Genomic DNA, 27,153 nt, shown 5'->3' on the forward strand with positions numbered 1-27,153 from the left:
GTTAAGAATATGTCATACTATTTCTGCTCTTTAAGAAAACATGAACAAAAACTGGTTGCCAAGTTGCTGAGTGAAATTTATAAATATGAAGTCATTTATCCTGAATGTTTGATCTGTTAACATAAAAATCAAGTTTAAAGTGTCACATTTCTTTTCTATTAAGATATGGAAATTGATATGACCAAAGTCCCTTGGTATTTTCTGCCTCTTTTTTAAAACAATAGATTACATGTGTTATTTTTTTATTTCTTTTCCTATATTTCTAATTTTTACTCTCAATTTATGAATGGTTAACATGCATGTGTGTTTGCAGTTGATATTATAGAACCAGAGGTCAGTATTGAGAACAAAGATGTACCATCAGACAATGAAGAAGATGATACGGCTGAAAGATTACAAAGAGTGTTACAACAGAAGTTAGATGAGAACAAGAAAGAGGCAGAGTTGTTAAGAATGCAGGTGAGAATATGATCATACTGTTAAGAATGCAGGTGAGAATATGATCATATTGTTAAGAATGCAGGTGAGAATATGATCATATTGTTAAGAATGCAGATAAGAATGTAGGTGGGAATATGATCATGTTGTTAAGAATGCAGGTGAGAATATGATCATATTGTTAAGAATGCAGGTGAGAATATGATCATATTGTTAAGAATGCAGGTGAGAATATGATCATATTGTTAAGAATGCAAGTGAGAATATGATCATGTTGTTAAGAATGCAAGTGAGAATATGATCATATTGTTAAGAATGCAGGTGAGAATATGATCATGTTGTTAAAAATGCAAGTGAGAATATGATCATATTGTTAAGAATGCAGGTGAGAATATGATCATGTTGTTAAGAATGCAGGTGAGAATATGATCATGTTGTTAAAAATGCAAGTGAGAATATGATCATATTGTTAAGAATGCAGGTGAGAATATGATCATGTTGTTAAAAATGCAAGTGAGAATATGATCATATTGTTAAGAATGCAGGTGAGAATATGATCATGTTGTTAAAAATGCAAGTGAGAATATGATCATATTGTTAAGAATGCAGGTGAGAATATGATCATATTGTTAAGAATGCAGGTGAGAATAGGATCATATTGTTAAGAATGCAGGTGAGAATAGGATCATATTGTTAAGAATGCAGGTGAGAATAGGATCATATGGTGAGAATATGATCATATTGTTAAGAATGCAGGTGAGAATATGAACATATTGTTAAGAATGCAGGTGAGAATATGATCATATTGTTAAGAATGCAGGTGAGAATATGATCATATTGTTAAGAATGCAGGTGGGAATATGATCATGTTGTTAAGAATGCAGGTGAGAAAAGGATCATATTGTTAAGAATGCAGGTGAGAATATGATCATATTGTTAAGAATGCAGGTGGGAATATGATCATATTGTTAAGAATGCAAATGAGAATATGATCATATTGTTAAGAATGCAAATGAGAATATGATCATATTGTTGAGAATGCAAATGAGAATATGATCATATTGTTAAGAATGCAAATGAGAATAGGATCATATTGTTAAGAATGCAAATGAGAATATGATCATATTGTTAAGAATGCAAATGAGAATATGATCATATAAATGTGAGAGATGTTTAAGGATGCTGGTTACTCTGTTTCAAAATAACACACTTTTGTTCAAAAAGACTGTTATATATTAATAGTTTATAAATAAAGTCATAATAAATTTAAGATCCATGTCCTTATTTTTGAAATACAAGCCATTGAAAATTTAGCCGGAAATTATTCTCAGTAGATCTTTTATACATTTAAATTTGATTTTTGGCATCTTTTTGAACGATTTTCTAAATTGGCCTATTTGTTTGAATAGATATGTACCTTCCTGTAGAATTAAAACATGTTTTATTATATCTTTGTCTTGAACTAGACCTTCGAAAAAAACAAAAAGAAACGTCAAAGACTTGAAAAACAGTTGTTGAGCAAAATTGAGAAAAATAGTATGGATGCAGAAAAAGAATTAAGATTTTGTAGACATAAACAAGAGCAGGAGGAAATGTTACGTGAATCAAGCGGGGAAATGGTATAGTTGTCTCCCTTTCCCTCTCACAGGTTGTTTTCTCCATCAGGCACAATTTTACTTTTTATGCCTACATATATATATTGCATTTGAATAACTTCTCCATTCTAAGAATTATTATTTGCATTTGAATTTGTTGAACAATATATTCTCAGATTATGTTTTTATATAGTTTGGATTTTAAAACTAATACATAGTCTTTTATTTTCATAAATGTCATTAGGTATTTTTGTAGTCACCAGACATTTTCAGTTGTAGTAGCGCCTTTTATGTCATTTTGTAGCATTATTTGTTAAATATCAAATTAGAACATTTCTGCTTTTAAAATATTTTGTATTTGTATTTTGTATATTTTCATATAAAAGTAATAATTTCCTCAAATTTGAATCAATTTTTTTTCATAAATTAAAATTAAATGATAAATTTTACTATAATTTTTTAATGTATATACCCTTATGTATATAAAAGGATATTCAGTGGAAATAATGGCTTTATTTGGGCAATATATGGCAACATTTCAAACATTGTATATTGAATTTGTAACAGCTGTGAAAATTTTTTCAGGAAACGACAAAAAAAATTGACCGTTGTTTGCTTTTTCCGCAGTGACAAAGCTAGGAGAAACTTCAATTTTTTTAAAATTTCACAATTTTGAAGATTTTTTAACAATATTTTTAGCAAACTTTTGGTTTTACAGTTTTGATGTCTGTTACATAATTGCATAGTCATATCGAATATAAAGTTGTTTTTCATAGATAAATTGAATCATAAGCGAAAATCTTGGTATAAATAGTAATTTTATTTGTAAATTCTAACAAAAGTTTGGATGCTTTGCGATAAAAGTTAAGAATGGTAATAATTTGTACAAAAGGGTATTGGAAGAATTGGAGGCAAAGCAGTATTCCTGAGCATATTTATAATATGAATGAATTTTTGCTGAAAGATAATAAGCTTTTGATATTTATATTTATTATACAAATGCTACAAAGTATCAGGGATATATAGTTTTTTTTACTTGTCTGTAAGTCTGCCAGTCAGTCAATTTTGTTTCCTGATGATAAATTACCGAAGAACCTTACTTGGGATTGGAATCCGATTGGCATCATGGAAACAAATGATTAGAGGAATACCCTTATCTCTTTTTAGGTCAATTTGTTGAAGATCCATTTCACAGCAATTCAACATGGAATATATAAGGTTTATGCTTCAGTGGTCATTATTAAGTCTACGTTTAAGAATTTTATTTTAATTTGGTACATAGTTTGGATAAATAATAAGATATTTATAAGATACCATATATATCAGCCAGTCAATGTTTCCCACTTCTTGCTCTAAGGATCAGATAAAGTCTCTTCCTCAGATATTATAAATGAGGAGCACTTTATATCTTAGTTCACAAATTTCTTCTCAAAAGTAACTTTTAACTTTGGCCGTTAACATTTTTGTTTTAAAAATATGTTTTGACAACTTATTTCATCATATCAGGTATTAAATTATTGGACTGAATTAGTTTGTAAAGTTTATATTCTATATTGACATTTTTGTATGCTATCATGAACAGAGTGGATTTGTGAAAACGTTTTCTAAACTTTGGCAGCCAAAGTCATTGTTTAAAAAACACAAGAAAGAGGTGGGTAATACAAATCTTGTAAAATAATTTCTTTCAGAAAATTTATATTACCAGTTCAAAATGATATTTTGGGGATAATAAATTAAATCACCAAGGAAACAAAGGAGATAAAAAAATTAGTTTAGTGCAATACCATAAGGAGGGGTTTGAGTATTTAGAAAGTAACAGTATAAATTTTAGGATTATCATAAAGGTGAAAAAAGATTGCATTGGTAATCTTGCTCATTAAAATTAGTACTTACCATTTGGGGTTCTTTGCTATAAGTTGTTAATATGAGTAAAATAGCTTTTTGTGGAAAGCTGTTGCTCATATATACATTTTTGTATTTTGACCAAACACTATGAGTGAAATGGCCATTTTAGGTCAAACACTTAAATTTTGATATCTTTATGACATCATAGTGCCATCACAAGTGACCTATCTGCACTAATAATGTTTCAAGATAAATAATTACCTGTTCATTTATCAACATGATTAACATAGTTTTGAAAGGCTGGAAGTAGTTCACTATTTCTGCAATTTAAGGGGCCCTTACCATACCCCTTCCTTTTACAAAATCAGATTGATGTTACAAAAGCTAAGATATTACATTTTTACTTTCAGGATGAAATTTTGTCTGGTCGAGGAGGTCCTCTGAAGAAAACAAGTTATGGTTTGCTTGGAAATCCTCAGGTACAAATTTTAAAATTTTTTGTTTAAATGATGCTCAGTTCGGATAAAAAAAAGATGTGTATTTTTCTTTTTGAAACCACTGGTTTTGTGTTTTTCTTTTTGAAACCACTGGTTCTGTAATTTTCTTTTTGAAACCACTGGTTCTGTATTTTTTGTTAATGGTACTTGGCCCTAGAACACAGTTATTTTCGTAATGCATTTCTTTTAGACAATAAATTCAAATTAAAAAAATTGCACCTGCTCTCTCTTGGGACAAATGATATCAAAATTATAGAATAGTCTGCCAGCTCTAACTCATAATATGGACAATTCTATGTTAAAGGGGTCTTTAGTTTAACAGCTTCAGGCATATTTATTTTTGACCTTTTTTAACTGGACCAAATCACTACTTTACATAGAAATTCATCACCCAAATTTTTTTAACATGTACTTTCATTCCCCTACTAAATAATTCATGCTTTGTAGCACCGTTAAAGTCCACAACTCATCTAAAAAGTCCACAATAACAAGTTCCACTAAACACTGTGCTTAAACGGCTGTGGGTAACTTAAGTTACCCACAGCCCAAGATGGAGCCGCCTGGCTTCGGTAAGAAACTTCTCTCCTATTTAATAACAATACAATGAAAACAACACAAATGTTCAGTAATTAAAAAGTTGTATCAATCTTTTAGGGAAACACCTAAACATAAAAGATGATTAAATACTGCAAAATAAACGATCACATTACGATTTTCGAAAACACTTAGGATGTCCGTAACTTGAAAATAACTTGTCCGTAACTTTTTTCATTATACAAAAAGGGATGTTCGTAACTTTAACGGGATGGCCGTAACTTTAACATGATGTCCGTAGCCTGGGACATAATATATTATAGTATAATAGTCCCAGCTGTAACTTTCAAAGAATCGATATTCGTGCATGGATGTAATAATTAAACATATTATAGAAATTGCATCGAATATATAATCAAAAATAAAGTAGATTTCTAGTATGATATAATTCTTTTGTGAATACCATGATTTCTGGTATTGTACCCAGCTAATAAACTCGAAATTTTTTTTTAAATTACATGTGTTAGTTTATCTAGTGACATAGATACCATGTTTATCATTCAATCAGCCAACACAATGGAACTTCAAAATTTAGCATAAGGAAACTAGTTTTGGACGAAAAATCAGAACATGCAGCTTATAAATCTCACCACTTCCCACTGCAGATATCACAAATTTCAGATCAAATTGCTCAATAGATATAAGAAGATGTGGAATGAGTGCCAATGAGACAACCCTCCATCCAAGTCAAAATTTATAAAAGTAAACCATTATAGATCAAAGTACGGTCTTCAACACGGAGCCTTGGCTCACACCGAACAGCAAGCTATAAAGGGCCCCAAAAATTACTAGTGTAAAACCATTCAAACAGGAAAACCAACGGTCTAATCTACATAAAAAAACGAGAAACACTTATGAACCACATCAACAAACGACAACTACTGAACATCAGATTCCTGACTTAGGACAGGTGCAAACAATTGCAGCGGGTTTAAACGTTTTAATGGTACCAAACCTTCACCCTTATCTGAAACAATAGTGTAACATCACAACATAGAAAAACACACTATAAAATATCAATCTAAATGGCTTAACTCAATCAAAAGACACCGGTGAACATACACTGAACAAATAAATTTGATCTATGATACAATGCAAATACAAAATAAATAAACTAAGGGAAGAATAATTAAAGTAACATGTTATACCGCTGTGAAATGTTAAACAATCTAAGAAAAACAATATACTTGAACAAAAATATCAGCCATTTGCAATTACTTTAAACACAAGTAAATAAAATAATTTTGTTGTTAGGCATACTTGTACAGTTCAGATAGAGAAATGAAATATTTTTACAAAATAAATAATTTTGATGTTCATAGTATGAAGAAGTGAAAATTTATAGTAATACCAAACACTTATCAAAGCTGGTATATAGACCAGATATAACCCTAAATAACATTAAATCACAAAAAAGCATTACAATTAGTATCAACAGGTCACAAACAAGAAAGTACGATTTGAGAGTACTCGCAGTTACTGGCAGCTAGTTTTAAAAGCCAAAAACAATTAATAATAAAAAAAAACATGCATCAGAGACCAAAATCAACTAAAACACACCCCAGGAATTTAGTATTTTAACGTCATGGACAGTCAAAGAAGACAGGACTTGTGCAATGCCAAAAGTTAGGAGTTAACCTCTTTATAGATCAAAATGAACGTGGGTGTGTCTTTATACATCCCGTTTGAAAAGAATACAAATTTAGTTATGTTTTAATTTGCTGATGACAAAATCGGTATTAGTGCCAATGTAAACTATATTCAAAGATCTAATTACAACACTGGTAAGATAACCTTTACTAATAATAAAATATTAGGATGTGAAATACCATTTATAATCAGTTTTCTACAGGTACAGCCAAATTTACTAATCAAATCTTTGTATCTATGAAAGAATTTAGTAAAAGTTTTACGTAATTTATGGTAGCGAAATCCCTGACTTAATAATTTACCAGAAATCTATGACATCACTACACACACGGGCATAACGAACGAGTTGGGATATATAAACACCGTATGATGGAGCCAAAGGAAAACATCGCCGTTTAAAAAAGGAAAATTAACAATAGGGAATGAAAAGTCGTCTCTTTTGTCGTAAATTTTAGTATGGAGTTTTCCTTTAGAGATAGAAATGTCCAAATCTAGAAAAGGACAACTACTGCTGTTTATTTAGTTAAAGTAAGTTCTTGGGTAAATTTCGGTAATATATTTAGAGAACTCTGGATTATTTAACGAAAAAATATCATTTAGATAACGGAAGGTATTGTTGAATGTATCAACCAAATGTAACAATGACGTGTCTTTACTGAGTTTGGTCATAAACTGAGATTCATAGCAATACAGGAATAAATCTGCTATTAAAGGGGCGCAGTTAGTGCCCATAGGAATGCCTACTACTTGTCGATACACTTTATCGCCGAAACGTACCTATATGTTGTCCAGGAGAAAATTTAAAGTTTCAATCATATCTTCACATTTCCAGAAAGTGCATCTAGCATACTTTCCTTTTTGGTTACAGAAAAAGGCTTTAAACGAGTAACAGCAATAAATTTGTAATGAGATTTTTCAAAAGACCATTTAAATAAATATGAAAACTTTTTCTTGATAAGATTGTGTCAAGGCTTTAAACCATACATTAAAAGTGAATATACGAAAATCACCTTTAAGAGAACAAGTTCAGATGTCAATCCTGAGCGGAAATACATAGACAGAGCTGTCCAGACCCCTGAAAAAGATATTTACGCTTTGGTACCAAGTGCTATTGAATCCCTGAGGTCAATGAAACGTTTAGAAGATTTTAAATCTACCTTAATTGCTGTTATAAACGGACACCTGTTCAACAATATAGCTTTCCATTTACTTTAAGATGTTCGCATTTTTTTCATAACACTAGGTATAGTGGAGACCATACTTTTTTGGCTAACAATTCGGAAATTATTTAAAGGAAAAGGTATCAATTTTGCCCGCGGCTAAAGGGCCAAGGACTCAACAGTAAACAATCTATAAAGCCAGAAGATGCAAGATAAATTTCGCCGTACCATCAGATCTTGTTTTATGTGAACACTCTGCAAAGTATACTTTGGATGCTGCTAACCAGGTTTACTGGATTAATCTATCAACATATTATCAGAAAATCGGGAATAAATTGAAAAAAACAACGGTAAATCCGTAAAACTCGGGTCTGATTTTTTACAGCTATGTTCTCTTTTCTCTTGGTTATTTTGACGCATATCGTAATAGTATAAAACTAGGTAATAAATACAGGATTTGATAGTGTTTATTGTCCTTTAATTGTTGAAATTATCAATCTTACAATTTTGAAAACAAAAGTTACCCACATTCGAAAATAAAGTTACGGACAGTCTGATTAGTTTTGACCATAAAGTTACGGACATCTTCTACATTTCTTAAAGTTGGCCTTGCATTAAAATGAACTCAAAATTAGCAAATTTATGGTAATGGTAAGTGATTTCTTTATTCAAGAATCCTATAAATATTTACATAGTGCATGAAAAACGTCGCAAAAAGTAGATTTTGTATCAATCATATATCAACGAGTTTAGAGACCGCCATCTTGGTCTGTGGGTAACTTAACTTAAGTTACCCACAGCCGTTTAAGCACAGTGACTAACCATGGACTTTTGTTCTTGGTAGTTATTTTTAATCAGTTTGAATTATATGTTTGATAAATGAAAAAAATTACAGTATCTGTAGAATATTTTGTTCCATTAATTGGATCTTTGTATTGTGATGATCAGATCAGTGAACCAAACAGGCCAATTTGGACAACATTTCTGAAAAGTTATCTAGCCATAGTACATTCGTTAGTTAATACATAATTACTGCATTCTTCTTTTAGAGTGTCTGAACGGAACAAGTACTGTCGTTGTGGGGACACATGACCTTTTTTTTTATTCTTTGTATATAATCACTTTTTGATGTAACTATTAAATGTACATATCAAAAGTATCGTGACATGTTATTTATAATGTTTTTTTTTATGTTGATGATAAGAGACGTGAGCACGTACAAGAGAGGCGAAAGATACCAGAGGGACATTCAAACTCATAAGTCGAAAATGAACTGACAACGCCATAGCTAAAAAAGAAAAAAACCAACAGACAAAAAAATAGTACACAAACCACAACATAGAAAATTACAGACTAAGCAACACGAACCACACCAAAAACTGGAGGTGATCTCAGGTACTCTGGATAGGATTAAAAATGTTTTGATAAATGAAAACTGGGGGTGATCTCAGGTGCTCTTTTTTAAATGATACAAGAAATTCGACATATGAAACGATTTTGCTAGATTTAATTAAATTGTTACTAAATATAAGCACAGGGACATGGAGTCAAGATGATGTATCCTTCCCTCCCCTCCAGCTATTTTTTCGACTTTTATATAGTTTACCAAATCAATCAATTGGAATTAAATATCTATTGAATTATATCTGAATATGATGCTCTATCAACAATCAATACGATGCCTTATCATCAACTGGCATTCCTACAGTAACAAAGCTATACTTTTTTTCATTTATCAAAACAATTTTAATTCTATCTGTCTTTTCACGAGTAAACAGCTGGTTTGACGGTTTTTGTAGTAAAGTTTCTAAATATTGTAAAAACTTATCTTCCAACATTATATTTACAAATGATTTACTTCCGATAACTTTAATTTCAGTGAGCATTTTAACTCAATTTAATGTATTACTGATATGCTTAATACAGGAGATTTACAGATTAAGTTACAATGTAGTGTGACTTTTGTATTTAGTTAAAATAATTTTTTATTTCAATTACAACTTTTCTTATTAATTCTAAATTTGACCAATTTCTTAAAATAACGCGTATGGTCCAAATGGGCATATGGTCTGGAACATCTGTACATAGCAAGAGATTAACATTTGATATAATTAGTAGGTAAACTACTAAAAAATTTAAAAAACTTGTATATAAATTGTTATATATTATAAAGTTATATTGATTTTTACAATAAGAGGAAGAAGTTATATTTTCATTTATTAAATGCAGAATTTCTTTCTGTTAGTTAATTACTAGTTATTATAAAAGGCAGTGTTTGATTGTTAAACTAATGAAATAGTTAGATAAGAATTCTGAGTATTTGTACATTTAATTTAATTTTGATTTAACCTTGTTCCACAATCTCCAGTGAAGTACATGATTGTTTGACTGAGAATGTGTAGGCCTAGGGTACAGGGTCTAAAAGATGTAGATTTTGGTATTAGATTATGAGTAAAGGGTTATATTGAAGCCATCATTGTACTGTTGAAAGCCAAGTCAAGTACATGACCTTGTTGGTCATGTAAGCTATTGCCATTACTATATCCGTCGTTTGTTCGTCCACAATACACATATCTCCTCCTGTGAAAATTTTTTGTTCATTATAGACCAAACTTTGGTATAATGCTCCATGAATGCTGCCTTTTCAAAATTGTGCCTGGTTAACTACCAATTGTATTTTGTTTCGATGGACTTAAATTTAATTTGTTTTCTTTTTGCTTACATGTGAGCTTTTGCTACCACTGAGCGATTGTCATTGTCAACGTTCGATCATCCGTTTGTAGTAATTTTTTCGCATTTTAGTCTTCTCTTCTGAAAAAAAAATCTGTGAGGATGGTCCTCTTGTGCTCCTCTTTCAAAATATATTCGATGAAACCAATAGGCCAATTTGGACCACCCTTTGATAGAATGGTCCCTATGGCCCCGTGAGACGACCAAGATGGCCACCATTCCTGAAAAAAGGACAATTCTTCAAAAGATTATTTATTTAAAGTTTTTGCACGAATCTTCAGTAGGGCGGGCGTGAAGATTTTAGTTTAAAGAAATGCTTGTCCATGGGGATCGAGCACTAGAGGCCAAAGTTTAGAATACGCTTTCATAGAAAAAGCTTAAACTATGTGTTTCCTTAAAACCAGCAATGAGCTTATTTAGGTCAAGTGAGCGATACAATCTTAAGATCACATGATCCTCTTGTTTTAATAATTTTTATTTAGATATGTATATGTTGCACAGAATTTCCTGTCGTTTATTAAATTTTAATGTTCATTTCTCACTTTTTTGTTTATTATCAATTCTCATAAATCCAAAATACGAAAATAATGTTGATCGCCTTTCCTATCCTTGATACCAGACAAATCAATGGATGAAACTAAGACACGAGAAGCCACTTTGATTTGTTTCCTCTTTCCTTACAAACTTGAAATCAGGGTAAAATGTTTATTTTAGTGTTGTCAATTGAACAGTTTTGCCTACCAGGTTACTCAGATCATCATTCGACCTATTAAATGGTAAAGCGGAAGTAAAGTTGGTGTTCAAAGGTCTTGTGTAAAGTACTCTACAAGTGCAAGGTATTATAGTCTGATGATTTTCTCATCTGAATCTGAAACCTAGTTTATGCAAGCTCAACTAATTTCCATTAGGAGTGTTTTGATCAAATTTTTCATCTTCAAATTGTTTTTACAGTGACCTACAACATATACATGTAGCATTGTCGAAATAAAATCTTTAATACTCATCATGGGTAATACACAATGCAGAACAGCATCCACGTATAACTTTTTCAATTCATTTTGAACACATTCTGAAACAAATACCTTTTCCTTGTTGGAAACCAAACAAACATGCAAACCAATGAGTGATCGGAATCTGCTTAGCACCACAAAATGCATGTGTGGATTTTTATGCCCCACCTACGATTCAGGTTAAAGTTTTTGGTCAAGGTAGTTTTTGATGAAGTTGAAGTCCAATCAGCTTGAAACTTAGTACACATGTTCCCTATGATATGATCTTTCTAATTTTAATGCCAAATTAGAGTTTTGACCCCAATTTCATGGTCCACTGAACATAGAAAATGATAGTGCGAGTGGGCATCCTTGTACTATGGACACATTCTTGTTTTTATTTATTATTATTTTGATTTCAAACAAGAACATTATGGTTTAAAGTCTATCTTTGAAATTTATGGACCGTTTTGGCTGCTGTTTGAAATCAAAATATAGCTATATAACTTTTCAGAAATGTTGCATCTTTGATTCACTGAAAATCACAATACAAAGATCAAATTTATGGGGATCAAAATCTTCTACAGATACTGTAATCTTTAATTTATCAAACATATAATTCAAGCTGATAAGAAATAACTACCAAGAACAAAATTTCATGCTTTTTATTATTACAACCGGGATAAAAAAAAAACGAATTGTGTTTTTAATTAAAAACATATAGTGTGGACTTTAACGGTGTTTTTTGTGGACTTTAGCGGAACTTGTTATTGTGGACTTAAACTGTGTTTTTTTGTGGACTTTAGCGGAGGTCATTTTGTGGACTTTAGCGGAAAGTTTGTGGACTTTAACGGCGTTATGGACTTTAGCAGAAATTTGTTGTGGAATTTAAACGTGCCATAATGCTTAAAATATAAAGAAATAAATTTGGAAATTGTATGAACAAAATATGCAATGTATACACTAGGGACTATATTTGTAGACAACGGAAATTAAAGGACGATAGCTGTGTCCTTGGACCACTTGCTTATATAGTCCCATCTAATGTGAAATGACATTTGAAATTGAAAAATAATTGTTTATTTAGTCAATTATATATAAAGTTAGCTGAAACACCAAAAATATTATAGGATTAAACACATTTTTTCAAGAGGTTATTGATATGTAAGCTGGAGTGATTAACTCTCAAACATAAAATGTAAAGATTGTGAGTCAGCAATCCAGTTTACACATCAATAACCTCTAGAAAAAATGTGTTTTACCCCTATTATTCTTAACCCAAACATTTGCATTTTTGTTCATTAGATACTATATACCATCAAATGAAAAATTGACATGTAGATATGCATATATATGAGTTATAAGACAGTACAACAGACCATAATAACCACCAACACCTGACAGCTGCCCAATAATAGACCTAAATGTATGAATCTGATTTGGTAACGGCACAAACTGTTGTTGGGTTTAACCAGTTTTACATGCAGACAACCCTCCACCTATTTCCCTCGTGACCATATGTCATAAAAGTAAGACACACAATAAATAACATGCACAGTGCAGCTTCAAACAGGTTGACCATTTGTTTGAACAAACATGTGAAAGAGGGCACAAAAAAAGAAAGATGGTTGTGTTTTTTTTCCTTTTTAAAATTTATATATTTGGAAAAAATACACATTTAATGTAAAAATAAGGAAATTAGGTATGAATGCCAATGAGACGTCTATTAACGAGATACCTAAGGATGAGGATTTGAACAATGTGGCTTTCATTTATGAGCAAAACCCATACTTGTATGCTATAAAAGACCCCTGCATAACAAAATAGTTTAAATTTTAAAAGCTTCTCATCATATGAAACACTGAAGAGATTAACATAGGAAATCTTGTATAAGCATGCTTATAATTGGTTAATTTCTTTTCTTTTAACAGGGACTACAAGGATCTGATAGAAATAATACATCTGATGTCAGGTAAGTTAATAACTTTAATGTACTTTTGTAATCCTGTCATGAAGGTTCCAAGAGGCTCACATAGTCATGTGCCTGCCCAAGATAGCCACATTATGGTTTGCAGTCTGTGCATCAAAACTTTTGTACATTCAGGATCAGGTTTAAATTATAGTTTAAACTATTTTTACTAAATTTTACTGACAAATGGACTCTTTTTAAGTCAAATTTACACCATTACTGACAGCAGCAATCATAGACGAGATACAGGGTTCCGTGGAACCCTTTACGAATTTTGAAAATATATACCAAGGTAGGGTATTGACCTAGATTTTAGTTCTTTATGGAAATGAAAATATGATGATCCTAGTTATGGTATCCTATGGACACATGATTTTGTTTCTACTGGATTTCATCCCAAAAAGATATGCAAAAACAGGAAATTGGTATAAATTAGGGATTGCACATCCAAAAAAAATGTTCACCTGTTTTTTTTCAAATGATTATTTTAGTGAGTAAGCACAATTTGATAAACCTGCTACAAAATTATGTTGTTTATTTAATACAGCTATGTACTAGAGAATTTCAGGAGTAGTTGTAAGTCCTATCAGAATAGATAACCTTATCATTAAATAGTTTCTTTGTATTTTAGTAGCTTGGTATATAAGTTTATTATTCACTATTTAACATCATATACACACATTATGCCAGTTTAAAACAGTTTACATCTTGTTCACATACAAATAAATGCCTTTACCTCCTGTCTACTTGTATTGTTGTTGTAAATATACTTGTAACCAATAACTTGCTCATGTAGTGATAAATGTAGTAACTCAACGGTGATTGTTTAGAAGTTTGTAAAAAAAGTTAAAGAGATTAAATTTTGAATGATGTTCATGGAAGTTAATTGGCATACTAATGGTCAGATTTATGTAAAATATATTGTACTGATTTTTTATGATAGAAATATTTTGTGTGGCAGCTACGTTGGGACTTAAACATCCTACTTAGACAAGCACTGGTTGTTTATAATTAATTTCTATATTTCAGCACTTACTTTTGACACAGTAGATGATTTAGGAGTAGAACAACCAGTTTATTCTGTGATAACTTATTTGAAACCATAAACAGATCATTGTTAATATGGAGAGCATCAAGTGTGATGGAGTATTACAATTGAAAACAAAAAAATATATTGATGTGCCATTTAGTTAAAACAAAATTTGATAATAAAAAAAAAACCTATTCAGGAATACTGGATTTATTATTACATGTTTAACAAGGTTGCACACACTTAGCTTTCTTGCCTGCTTTACTTACCATGATTGAAAGTGTGTAATATAAAGGTTTTACTACAAGTATCACATAGACTTAACATTATCAAAGATCAGTGTAAATGAGGTCAAGATCAGATGAATCCTGCCAGACAGACATGAACACCTTACAATCATGCTATACACTAAATATAGTTGATGTATGCTTAAAGTATCTGAGAAACAAATATAACCATGAACACTTAACATTGACTAATAAACCATAAACCTGAGGTCAAGATCAGATGAACCCTGCTGGACAGACACCTTACAATCATTCCCAACAGTAAAATAGCGGCCTTATTGCTTAAAGTATATGAGAACTAGATACAACCACAAACACTTTACATTGTTCAATGAATCATGAAAATGAGGTCAAGGACAGATGAATCCTGTCAGACAGACATGAACACCTTACAATTATTCCCTCCACCAAATATAGTGGCCCTATTGCATAGAGTATCTGACAAATAAACCAAATCACACAAAAAATTACATTGACCAATAAACCATAAAAATTAGGTCAAGGTCAGATGAAATATGCCAGTAGGACATGCACGCATTACAATCATTCAATACACTACATACATACTAATTTCAGAAATATAACATTCATACAAATAGTTTATGTATCCGGCACTGGATAGTAATCCCAATGTCTTGGATTCTGCGACTTGTCGCAGCGAGACAAAAATCATGATAAGTTGATGCAAGATATACATGTCACTTTTTATAAATTCTCCCTGCATTAAAGTCTGTTATGTGCAAATGATCTGGATGATATTACACGTATGAACTTCACGCATGGTCACACTCTCCAAAATAAAACTTCTTTGTTTTCTGCTTTTAAAACAGTTTTCTTGTGAGCCGGGAGAGCTTTTGCCATCATTTGGCCACTGTTGTCTGTCAAAACCTCTCTCAAAGTTTTAGATTCTGAAACTTCAGATAAAATTTTATATCAAATTTAATATGATTGGTTCTTACAGTGTCTAGATAATATGATTGGTTCCTACGGTGTCTAAGATAATTGGTCTAGAACTTTGTTTCAATTCATTAACAAACATAGTCTCAACAGCTTAATTAAAACATTAGGATAAAATGCAATTACTTGTCTCATATCTTTTTAAAAAATCCATGGTGAAATACAGGAAATATGAGAGAGATAAAGATGCTTAGAAAGTCAATATCGTGGCATAGGAGTTATATTAATTATCCTGTAAGCAATGGCAAGGACAGCATTTTATGAATTATAGCATTTTTTTTCTTAGTTTTTTATTATAAGATAAAGACAATTGATATGGCTGACATATAAGATCAGAAGTATAAGATTCACACAAGTGCCAATATGACTGAAACCTTTAATATACCCTGCATAGATTTGATTTGATTTGATTTTTGGTGTTTTAACGCCACTTTTAAGCACCGCTTTTGGGCTATTTCGTGGCGGCCAGTTTTTATTGGTGGAGGAAGCCGGAGCGCCCGGAGAAAACCACCGACCTTCGATAGGAAAACTGACAATCCTAGTCAATTAAGATTGGAGTCGAGTGCACCCGCACGAGCGGGGTTCGAACTCACAACCTCAGTGTTGACTGGCTAGTGATTACAGTAGTAACTACTTAGACCACTCGGCCACCGAGGCCCCCCCCCCCTGCATAGAAGTTATTGCCATACTAACATGACAATGTTTTACTGTTTTATAAATTATCATGAGAAATATGCAAGCTTGACATGCTCGAGAGAAACATTAAAAATGATCAGCAATTCTAGATCTAGAAAATAGCCAATATTACTAAACCTTATCAATGTTACTGATTCCCTTCCAGACTTATTGCCATGGTATTTCGATTTTTGACAAATGTTAAGTTTTTTTAATAATACAATTTACAGCAAAAATGATGTTAATAGCAAGATATATTTTGGTTCTAAGGTACTGTCTTCTAAATAAATATACAAGGGAAGAACTATATTGCATCTTGTGATGATAATGTTGTTGATATAAAACATCAGTTTTTAAATACCATATATATTTCTTAGTCAATAAATTTGGATACCAATTGGCTATAAATAATCACATATGTCAAAGGACAGACAACACATAAAAACTGACTGACACTATATATTCAAGAGTGATAAAAGTGGCATTAGACACCAGCAATCAATCTATCTAATAAGTTAAAAAAAACTTGATATTTGTTCATATATTTTCCACACAAAAATCAGTGAACTTACTGTTTATAAAATGTTTAATTATTTGAAATGCTAAGGTTTTGATGCCTCTTGTATAGTTAGCCTTAACCGCATTTTGCACAACTTTTCGGAATTTGTTGTTTTCAATATTTCAATACTATTTAACTGTTTTTATACGTCCGTCAAAATTTTGACGGGACGTATTATAGTATACAAATGTCGCATCCGTCTGTCGACCACAAAATTTGAGAACGACTTATATCCAAATTTCATGAAACTTAACAGTTGTTTCTTATGATGGTCAAATGATCTGTATACTTTTTGGTGAAAATAAGATTAAAACTTTTTGAGTTACGGGACTTTGTAACTAAAACTGGGAGTTTTTTTTCACATGTCGCGCCGTTCTCAAAAAACGATTTATGATTATTGCTTAAAACTTTACATACTTCTTAGTTATATTAATCTAAAGATCTGTATACTTTTTGGTGATGATTCAAAATTTTATTTTAGAGTTATTGAGTTTTTTTGTAAAAAAAGGGGGGTTTTCACATGTCGCGCCGTATCTCAAAAACGATTTACGATTATTGCTTAAAACTTTACACACTTCTTAATTATATTAATCTAAAGATCTGTATACTTTTTGGTGATGATTCAAAATTTATTTTAGTGTTATTGATTTTTTTATAAAAAAGGGGGGTTTTCACATGTCGCGCCGTATCTCAGAAACGATTTATGATTATTGCATAGAACCTCACAAACAAGACGACGGGCGTATCATGCGCTTGTGGCGCAGCTGTTTATTAATTTGGCCTTCCAACTGTTTTGATCTGAGCACCACTAATGAATCTTATGTAGACAAAACACGAGTCTGGTTACCAAATTATAATTATAAGACTTTTGATCTTGATGAGGTTTTCCCCCCATACAATCAATATTATAATATCTTATGATTTTGATGATCATAGATATATGCAGTGATGGATCATTTTAAGGGCAGGAGATATGTGAATTTGCTGACTATTGGGATAAGCTGAAATTTCAGATAGTGGTAACGAATTCTACATTTTGTCTGACGATGGGTTTTTTTTTTTCTTAAGCCTTAATTCCCTAGACTGCGGAATGCGGATAAGGAATTTTGTTAAGTTGTTTTATTTTTTTGTTTTGGCTTGGATGGCTTATAATATTTCCAGAAGAAACATTAAGTCACAAAATGTAGAAACAATTACTCATTAATTAATTCTTTCTCCCCTTTCTCGTTTATATAAATCTTAAGTAGACAATTATGTATGTTTTTGTCTTCCATGCAATCTAGGCCTTCGATACTTGGTATAGCGCCAATACATCCTTCTCCTGGATCTTTTTGTTAACTTAAAAACACTTTCGCCCTGTAAAATTAAGCTTTAGAATTTGTTGCGACATCATAAAGGGTTTTTATTTTCTGTCAGATTTAAGCCTAATAAAACACATCTGGGTCACAAACCAAAACCGAGGGAAACACATAAACTATAAGAGGAAAACAAAGGAACAACAGAAACACTTTACTGCTACAAAAACAAACAAAACTAACAGAGGTTCCCTCATTGATGCTCGTGTGCAAAAATTTGAAAGTCCAAAACCGACTACAATGTCAAAGAGATGATAAAACATAAAAAGACTTAAAGTAAAGTCAAACCTGGACAAGCAATAACAGGACTAATTATATTTCTGGGACATTTTGTTATAGCATATATAGTACAAAAGTCTCAAAAATTCGCGATGAGTAGAGGAGTATAACATCTACATTGTATATAAATATTTGTTAAGCTGAGGGTTTTGCTTTTTATTGTTTCTCAGCATGTGCGAGAGAAAAAAAGCGAGACTTATTGTGTAATTTAGCCATTCATATTTAATCGACCATATATAACCCCCTAAAACAGAAATGTTTTGGATGAAAACTGCAATGCTTTACTAAAGAAGTAGAAACAGTATAATTTTATTCTTCAAATTAAAGACCTACATGTATATACATTTCAGGGCCAATTTGGTCCTAAATCGTGCGTTTTCTTTTATCAACTGATAGTGATATCAAGATCAATTTCCAACTTTTAACAATACTTGAAAAGACGAATCGTAACATTAAGAAAACAAAAACTAACAAATCAAATGTTGCTCTCAGCACTGGCGTTCATTTCATTGGTCTGTCCTATTCTCAGTATTCGTTCACCATTTTGTAATTGATTTAGAGTAACCTCCGTGAAATGATCACTGTAAGCTCTCTGAAAAAGTATTTTTGATTTACATTTTTCATATATTACTTTCAAACATTGAATCAGAAAGGTATATAGTTTTTTGACTGTCTGGATCTTTCATCCATCGGAAAACAAATAAGTTTCTAGGTGTTTCTTTCCAATTTAACTAATTTTGCTTGGGTACTTGTATAGAAATGAATTAATGAACTCGATGTTGTCGAAAATACGATTCTCAGAAAATTAAATGGTAAGAATTCATCAATTTTACGTTTTGAAATGCATGCAAATTTTTGTGGATTTGATTGTTGCACGATAAAATCTGTATACTGATGCTACATAATCATTGTTATACTGAATTCGTTGTAATGAAAATTCAAACTATATGGTTCTAGTGGGAAAACAAAATTAATTTCATTCATTTAAAGTTTCTATATGCCGAAGTTGCAGGCAAAATTATACCAATATCTGTTGAGTATACCACCCCTGAGCATAGTCATACGGTAGAAATTTTGGTGTTTAAAAACAGAGACGCATACATACAAGTCAGGAATATGACAGTTGTAATCCATTCGTTTGATGTGTTTGAGCTTTTGATTTTGCCATTTGCATGATTAGGGACTTTCCGTTTTGAATTTTCCTCGGAGTTCGGTATTTTTGTTATTTTACTTTATACATATCTTGTGAAGATTACTATTTAATATTACCTCTTTAACAAAGAGTAAATTACTTTTTTTCGTATGCAGCAGGAATCCTGCAATCTGATAGGTTAATTACCCGGGTGTAAATAACACCCCACCCTTTTTCACCCCGGGATAAACAAATTTCCTGGTACGCTTCATAAGAAATAAATTCGTTATCTTGGTGTAATCAGGGTGTACGTGGAATATTACACCGGTATTTGTACACCCCTGATTACACCAAGATAACTTGTAGTATCAAACCGTTGGATTGAAAACCAATCTAGATCTAAAGAGAAACAAGCTTTAATTTAAGAGATGATTTTTTTTTCACACTCAAATATGGTGTTTAATAGCTAAGATAGATTTTTCCAAGGAAAAGAGAAGTTTAATATGCATGAACATGTAATAATTAAGAAATAAGGATACTGTTAGGTGGTTGTGCATCGCAGTGAAATTTCTTGAAATGCTCTTTTATGTAATCACTTGAAAAAAAACAACTATTATTGAGCATACCCTTTGTTTCCTAGTTGCTTGTTTCTCTGTGCTTTTGTGATAACATGGCTTCCAAATCGTTGGCTCTGAACAGGTATTAACTACAAAGAGTTTTACAAAATATTTAATAAGTTGTAGTAAAATATTAATGATTTCGAAAGAATTGGTATTGTTTGAAATGACATTAGTTTGTTTTGCTTGTAAAATTATCATTATATTGATTTTTAGGTTGTTTCTGGGAATCACCACAAGTGCCATAGTAAAAAGAGTCATAGTCATGGACTGTAAAGTGCTGCTACCATATAATGGGAATTCTCTTTTATTTGTACTGACACGTAAGCAACAATCATTCGGACAGATTTGACCGAAGACTGCTTCACACGCTAAAATTTTTCGTTGATTATGTTTCTTTCGGGATTTTTTTTTACTTTCAGTCTCGAGAGATATAGACCAAAGTTTAGTAAAAATTACTACCTATACTTAAAACACAATAATTGTTTTGTATGAGAAACTATATATTATTTCTACCCGTTTTTAAAAATGTAGATCGTAGTGCTGACATTGCTAACAATACCACTATGATCGATCCACATGCCACAATATACCATTGTAGAGGCTTGGTTTCTTCTGTCCCTGAAATATATATCTTTCAGAAAAAAAAAATATTTCAAACTACTAATAAGAATGATAAGTTGTGTAACCTTTCAAGCAAAAGAGTTATAGGTATAGGATGAAGTCAGTCTAAACACGTTTTAACTGTTTTTATAAACCTTAGAATAAAGAACTCAGTGATATTTTTTTTATCTTGGCTATGATTCTGAACATTAGTGTAGCAACAACATTGATCAAGTTTGTATGCACATTGTTTCGTTCCCAATCATAAACATATTTTTTCGTTGATTTTCAACCACTGGGTCGATGCCGCTGATGATGGACGTTTCTTTCCCAAGGGTATTACCAACTAAGTGATCATCACTTTTGAGTTGACATAAAATGTAATGTATGTGTATGGTTATAATATAAAAATAAGGAGATGTGGTATGATTGCCAATGAGACAACTATCCACCAAAGTTCAAATGAAGTGGATGTAAGCAATTATAGCATGCTTTAATTCTATTATTTGAAACACTAATTATATAAGGTGTTTTATTTTTACCTCAGTCATAGATGGCGTAGTTATATTTAAAACTACTATTCGGTTTATTAGGGTTAAAAGTTTTTTCAACTTTGCATTGAACTTACCATTCCAAATGTATTGATTCGAGTGCCATTGAAACGTTTCATGAAGATAAAACGCGAGTCTGGCACACCAAATTATATGGCTGGTATCTTTTATTAGTTTTTTAAACGGTAAATGGTTTAGACAATACTGATTCCGTTACATTTATATTGTTTAGATGGATTCCATTTCATGGAAAAATGGATCTCATTATTTGAGAAAAAAAAAATATTTCAGTTGTAAATTGATACACTTATTTTTGGCAGATAATACAGCTACATTGTATTTCAACCACCAACATATCAGAATATATTTGTTTGTAGCTGGAAACAAGGTACATATGGATGTGGATGTGAAAACCGTACAATAAGTTAACTTGATTACCAGACATTTTGACGGGCCAAAGTAATCTGCAATAGGTTTTAAAGACTGCTTTGATCGGTCCTAAGATCAAAACCATGTTAACTAAAAAGCAGACTTGTTCATAGGACTGTTTTTTACTACCGAAAACATAAACTTTGGGCAGGTCCGCTACTTATGTTTAACTTAAATTTTAAACAGTCCTGCATAAGGTTAACTTTGACCCAGATAACTCCGATTGAACCAAACCTGCTATAAAGTTTAACTTTCGGCTGGTTTGCTACACACACTGGTGAACTTGTCCGCTTTGGAACGATCGATAAGATATTTTTAAAACCCCTTGTTTCTCGATATAAACAACACCTATAAGACTTTCATCGGAGCAAATACATGAATAAACAGTATACTTGCTATTGCAAATCAAATAATGACCTATTAGGGGAGGAGTTCAATTTCCAAGGTAGGGGATAAAAACATGGCATAAAAACATGTTATAAAACTTTTCGAACATAGTTTCTTCATTCAAGAAACTTTTACATTATATCCAATTAAAATAGTGAAAATGAAATCTTAAATTACAAGGATGACGTATAAGAAGAGAGGGTTCAATTTTCCATGTAAGGGGAAGGGGGATCAATATACCAGTTAAGAATCAAAGTACAGAAGTACTGAACATCGGATGACCGCAAGTTCTGGTGGATGGCCACAAGCACTTGTCTCAGAAAAAAAATCACATCTCTTTACCTGAAAGTTAGGTTAAGGTATATAGATATATTTTTTCTGAGACAAGTTCCTGTGAGGATGATTAATAAATGACAGAGAATTCAACCTCACCGTAATAATTATTATATTGTAGTGATATAATCATTTGTTATCAATATACTCTGTTTTTTTTTAATATATTATATTAATATTTGTATACCAGTTATATATATAGCAGATCATCTTAATAACTCTCGGTTATCAGTCAAACGGCAAGGAAATTTTTGCGGCAACATAACACCGGTATGACCTCTCAAGGTCACATCCGATGTAAAGGAAAAGGTGCTATTAAATCTTAACCATATGTAAATCATTCCAGATATTTAATGACGTATAATTAGATCATGTAGCTAAAATGCCTTGATGATTTGAATTTCGTTAAATGTTATAATGGAGATGTATACATACGAATATAATTATTTAGATTTGTTTACTTTTTACATATATGTTAATCGTATTTTAAATCTACTTTCCCGTTTATACATGATGCAGCAAATATCGGAAATAATTGATAAATGATATAAAAACTTACGTTTCGTGTCCTCTATTACAACTTTCTCCGTGTGATTATGTTGAGGATTGCCATTTCCTGCAGAAAAAAATATAAGATACTAACTTGATTATAAATTAAATCGGATATTAAGACATTTTGATTTGATTTGACCAGCCAACTAATGATTGTTTTTTTTTTCTTTTCTTCATTGATTACATGCGTGTGTTATCGTAGCTGGTATACTAGTTTTTACTGTTGCTATAATGTAAAGTTTTATACATCATTATAAAAAAAGAGACAGAAGACATCAAAGAGAGAATCAAAACTCAAATGTCGAAGAGAGACCGACAAAATAACAAAATAATAACAACGAAAAAACGAACAAAAGTCTACAAAAAACGAAACAAAACACAACTGCTTCCTTAAGTCTCATTCATTACAATTTTGTAAACAATCAGCCCAGTTTTGAGGACATAATTTTATCAAATCGATATGGTGTTGACACTATGATACAAATACCGATATTGACGTCGACAATATGTGGTCTCTGGTGAGTGGTTGTCTTATTTGACTTACCGAATTAGACTATTTACCGGATTTGTAATAACATAAGCAACACGACGGGTGCCACATGTGGAGCAGGATCTGCTTACCCTTCCGGATCACTTGAGATCACCCCCAGTTTTTGGTGGGGTTCGTGTTGCTTAGTCTTTAGTTTTCTATGTTGTGTCATCTGTACTATTATTTGTCTGTTTGTCTTTTTATTTTTGGCCATGACGTTGTCAGTTTGTTTTCGATCTATGAGTTTGACTGTCCCTCTGGTATCTTTCGTCCCTCTTTTGAAATCATACCACATCTCTTCATTTTTATTCAAACATATATTTGTTTATTATTATAGCATAAACATAAAGTGTTCTGGTATACTTTCTCTTTATTAAAGAAACGGCAATATTTCATATAGTTTTTAAATCAATGTACGTCTTTAGGTCATGTTGATTTGAATTGAACATCAAATTAAATGTCTGATTTTAAAAAAGAAAAAAATTCCGGGAGAACAAGATTTGAACAATTTACTATTAGAACATCGGAAAACTACTGTCACTTTTTATTTTTTATTAGCCGTTATTTTTTGTGCTTTGTACAGCACCGTTGAGTCGAGTCATTTCCAACTGATTTTTACAGTTTGTTTTATGTTGTATAGATACAAGTTACGGGTAGGCTTACAAACTTTTTGAATCCCGTCACATCATTTTATGTGTCTGTCCTATGCCAGGGTCAGTTATATCTTTTTTGTATATTGTTTTATAATAAATAAGGCCGTTGGTTTTTTGTGCAAATTGTTGTATCTATTGATTTGTCAAGGCCTTTTGTAGCTGGTTTTACCGTATGGGTTTTGGTCATTTGTCATCTAGCAATATTTCATATGAAATAATAAGTGTAAATATTCAAATGTAGGAATAAATAATCTTTGTACACTTGTAATAATATTTAAAATTGATTTCTACGAGCTTTAAAATCAGGGAGATAAGCTCTTGTTCTGTTTTCAGTCTCTTATAAGTTTCTTCATACAATGTACACACATTGTTTTTTTTTTCTCTAGCAATCAACATGAAATGTTAATATTCCTATAAAGTTATCACTTTATCGTTAATTATACCACAAATGCAGAAATAATTACTGGCTTGCGAGGAACATCTCGTCAACGACACATAACGATCGTACATTGAGTCGTTGTCGGCGTCATCAACATTTAGATCCAGTTTGTTTTTATTTTTCTAATTTTTTGTTAAGTGACGGTAAATGCAGATGTGTTCTTTGCAGTTTTAAAACATTTAGTTGCAGTCTTAGGTTAAAGTTGGATGACACATGCACAGACACTCTTTATAAATAATTAGAGAGAACATCTTAACCAAAAATATGTTTGTATTTATTGAACATTTACATATATATTCAGTCTTGGGTTAAAGTTTCTTAGCTATCAATAACTGCTTTAAACCCTCAATGATTATTACGAAACCTGGATATCAATATCTAGTTCATAAATATCCATACATACTTATTGTTTAAATACAAATTGAATGCTTCAAAATGAGTGCAAACAATTTTAATGCATCAGACAAGGCTTTACAATTAAATGATTTAATAAGACTGATCTGATACTTTAAATGAAAAAAAGGACTAAATATCAAAAGAAGAAATTATTGATTACCTAGAGACAGTAACTGCACTGTACAGTTAGAATAACCAAACTCATTGGTAATATCAACAGTATAATTTCCAATGTCTTCCTCACTGAATTCTGTGATGTTGATTTTTATTTCGTATCCACTGACCATAACAGTAACGTTATATACATCCAATGAAATATTTGTTATGGAAACAGTAAAATCGTCTCCAAATTTTAATTCACTAATGTTTTTGCTTAAAAATAGAGCTGAGTATTTAGGCTTGCTGTAAAATTTCATACCGATCCTGATATAAGTTCCAAGAATGCTTCTTTGTGTCCTGGTCTCCTGAACGCATATAGGACGGTCTGAAAATGTCGATCGAAATCTTTTTAACTGTTTTTTGTTGAATCATTTACAATTAAAATAACATTATGAAATATTGAAATCTACATATTATGTGGTTTAAATATTAGCCACACACACACACACACACACACACACACACACACACACACACACACACACACACACACAAACAAGAAAATAAAAACAACACTTTATACATTTCATGCGTCCGAAGCCCTTTTTATATACCTGCCACTGGAACGCGTAAAGCTGAATCGAAACATATGAAGAGCTACAAATGAATATAACAAAAAAGACCTGGATTGTGCATTTTTGTTGTGTCAATGTTCATCTATGGTCTTGAGATGTAAGATGAAGGTTTGTGAATTCGCATGTTGGATAATGCATGCGTAGCCGGAGATGCTTACAATGCCACTACACACGGGCTTCCTCCTTTTTGAGTGTACTCGATAACCTAGGTTTTTGTTTGTTATCTTGCTTGATTACTACAACGATTGATGAGATTTGAACATCGGTAAACTTCTGTTGGCTTCCTGCCTATACTTAATCAAGGTATAGTGATCATAAATGTCCGTTATTATATCTCTTTGATTTTGCGGCGTTTTATAAGACGGGTGGTGATGCATGTTGTGGTCTGTTATACAGTACGACATATTGTAGTTAATTTTTGTTATCCTTGTGATGTATATTTACATAATAGAATGAAGTAAAGTATCTCTTATTTTTCTCTACTTCATATTTTAATATTACTGACAACATCTCCATGACGATAATTTAAGGTTTTGCAGTTTCATTAAAAAATTAAAAATATGCAAGACAAAAGAATAAAATAAAAATCAATATTGAAATCGGAAAGACCTTCTGAATCTTGGAAAAATATAATTGGGAAGTGTAAATATACTTTTATTTTTCTTTATTTCAAAAGGACCAACAAAGTCGGTTCTCGAATTTGTGTAGGCACATAAACATTTAGCGCAGTTAAACTAGTCTTTTGGAAAACAATATGTGCTTCTCTTATTTATAGCTCAGCACTCTTTGCATGTACAGTGCACTAATGTCACTATACCGCATATGCATACAATCTTCTTAATATATAACTTATCTGAATGTGACAACATGCACTAATTAGCCCTTCTCCCATTTTGCTGCTAATTTAAGGAAATTTGTGTGTGTCTTCATTGTTTTTGTTTTGTTTTGTTTTGAAGATGATGCTGTCATCTGCAAATATTCTAAAGGTAATGTGTTTGTTGTTTTTCTGTGCCACATATGGAGCATGATTTACTCAAACTTACGGAGCAACTGCGATCACCCTAAGTTTCGTGTTCGTGTTGCTTTAATTTTAAATATTGTCTTTTGTGCTTTCTATTTTTTTAAAGTTTGTTTTGTTTATACTGGAAACAGTATTGTCTATCCTTAGTCATGAAAAACGTGTTTCAAT

General features: G+C 31.5%; 2 protein-coding genes across 5 annotated transcripts in view; one reads left to right on the forward strand and one right to left on the reverse strand.

The window, feature by feature from the left end:
* LOC127704224 (harmonin-like) overlaps positions 1-14,699 on the forward strand; it is a 61,863-nt gene extending 47,164 nt beyond the window's left edge. For 2 of the 3 annotated variants that reach the window (XM_052208179.1, XM_052208177.1), the window contains exons 15-19: positions 314-459; positions 3,616-3,684; positions 4,289-4,357; positions 13,430-13,470; positions 14,497-14,699. In XM_052208179.1, the coding sequence (XP_052064139.1) occupies positions 314-459; positions 3,616-3,684; positions 4,289-4,357; positions 13,430-13,470; positions 14,497-14,509 (338 nt within the window). In that variant the 3' untranslated portion in view covers positions 14,510-14,699. The remainder of the gene's footprint in view (positions 1-313; positions 460-3,615; positions 3,685-4,288; positions 4,358-13,429; positions 13,471-14,496) is intronic. The other variant, XM_052208178.1, reaches the window with a different exon arrangement.
* Positions 14,700-18,874: 4,175 nt separating this feature from the next.
* LOC127704627 (uncharacterized) lies at positions 18,875-25,710 on the reverse strand. Of its 2 annotated transcripts, none has more exons than XM_052208751.1 (5): positions 25,391-25,710; positions 23,221-23,277; positions 20,921-20,979; positions 20,368-20,447; positions 18,875-19,201 (listed from the first exon to the last, which is right to left on the reverse strand). In XM_052208751.1, the coding sequence occupies exons 1-5, from the start codon at positions 25,644-25,646 to the stop codon at positions 19,165-19,167; spliced, it is 489 nt and encodes a 162-aa protein (XP_052064711.1). In that variant the 5' UTR covers positions 25,647-25,710; the 3' UTR covers positions 18,875-19,164. The 2 variants fall into 2 exon arrangements, with proteins under 2 accessions (XP_052064711.1, XP_052064710.1); XM_052208750.1 differs by having other exon boundaries at positions 20,875-20,979.
* Between the last annotated feature and the right edge of the window lie 1,443 nt (positions 25,711-27,153).

Source organism: Mytilus californianus, unplaced genomic scaffold (assembly GCF_021869535.1).
Source record: "Mytilus californianus isolate M0D057914Y unplaced genomic scaffold, xbMytCali1.0.p SCAF_6, whole genome shotgun sequence".
Lineage (NCBI taxonomy): Eukaryota > Metazoa > Mollusca > Bivalvia > Mytilida > Mytilidae > Mytilus > Mytilus californianus.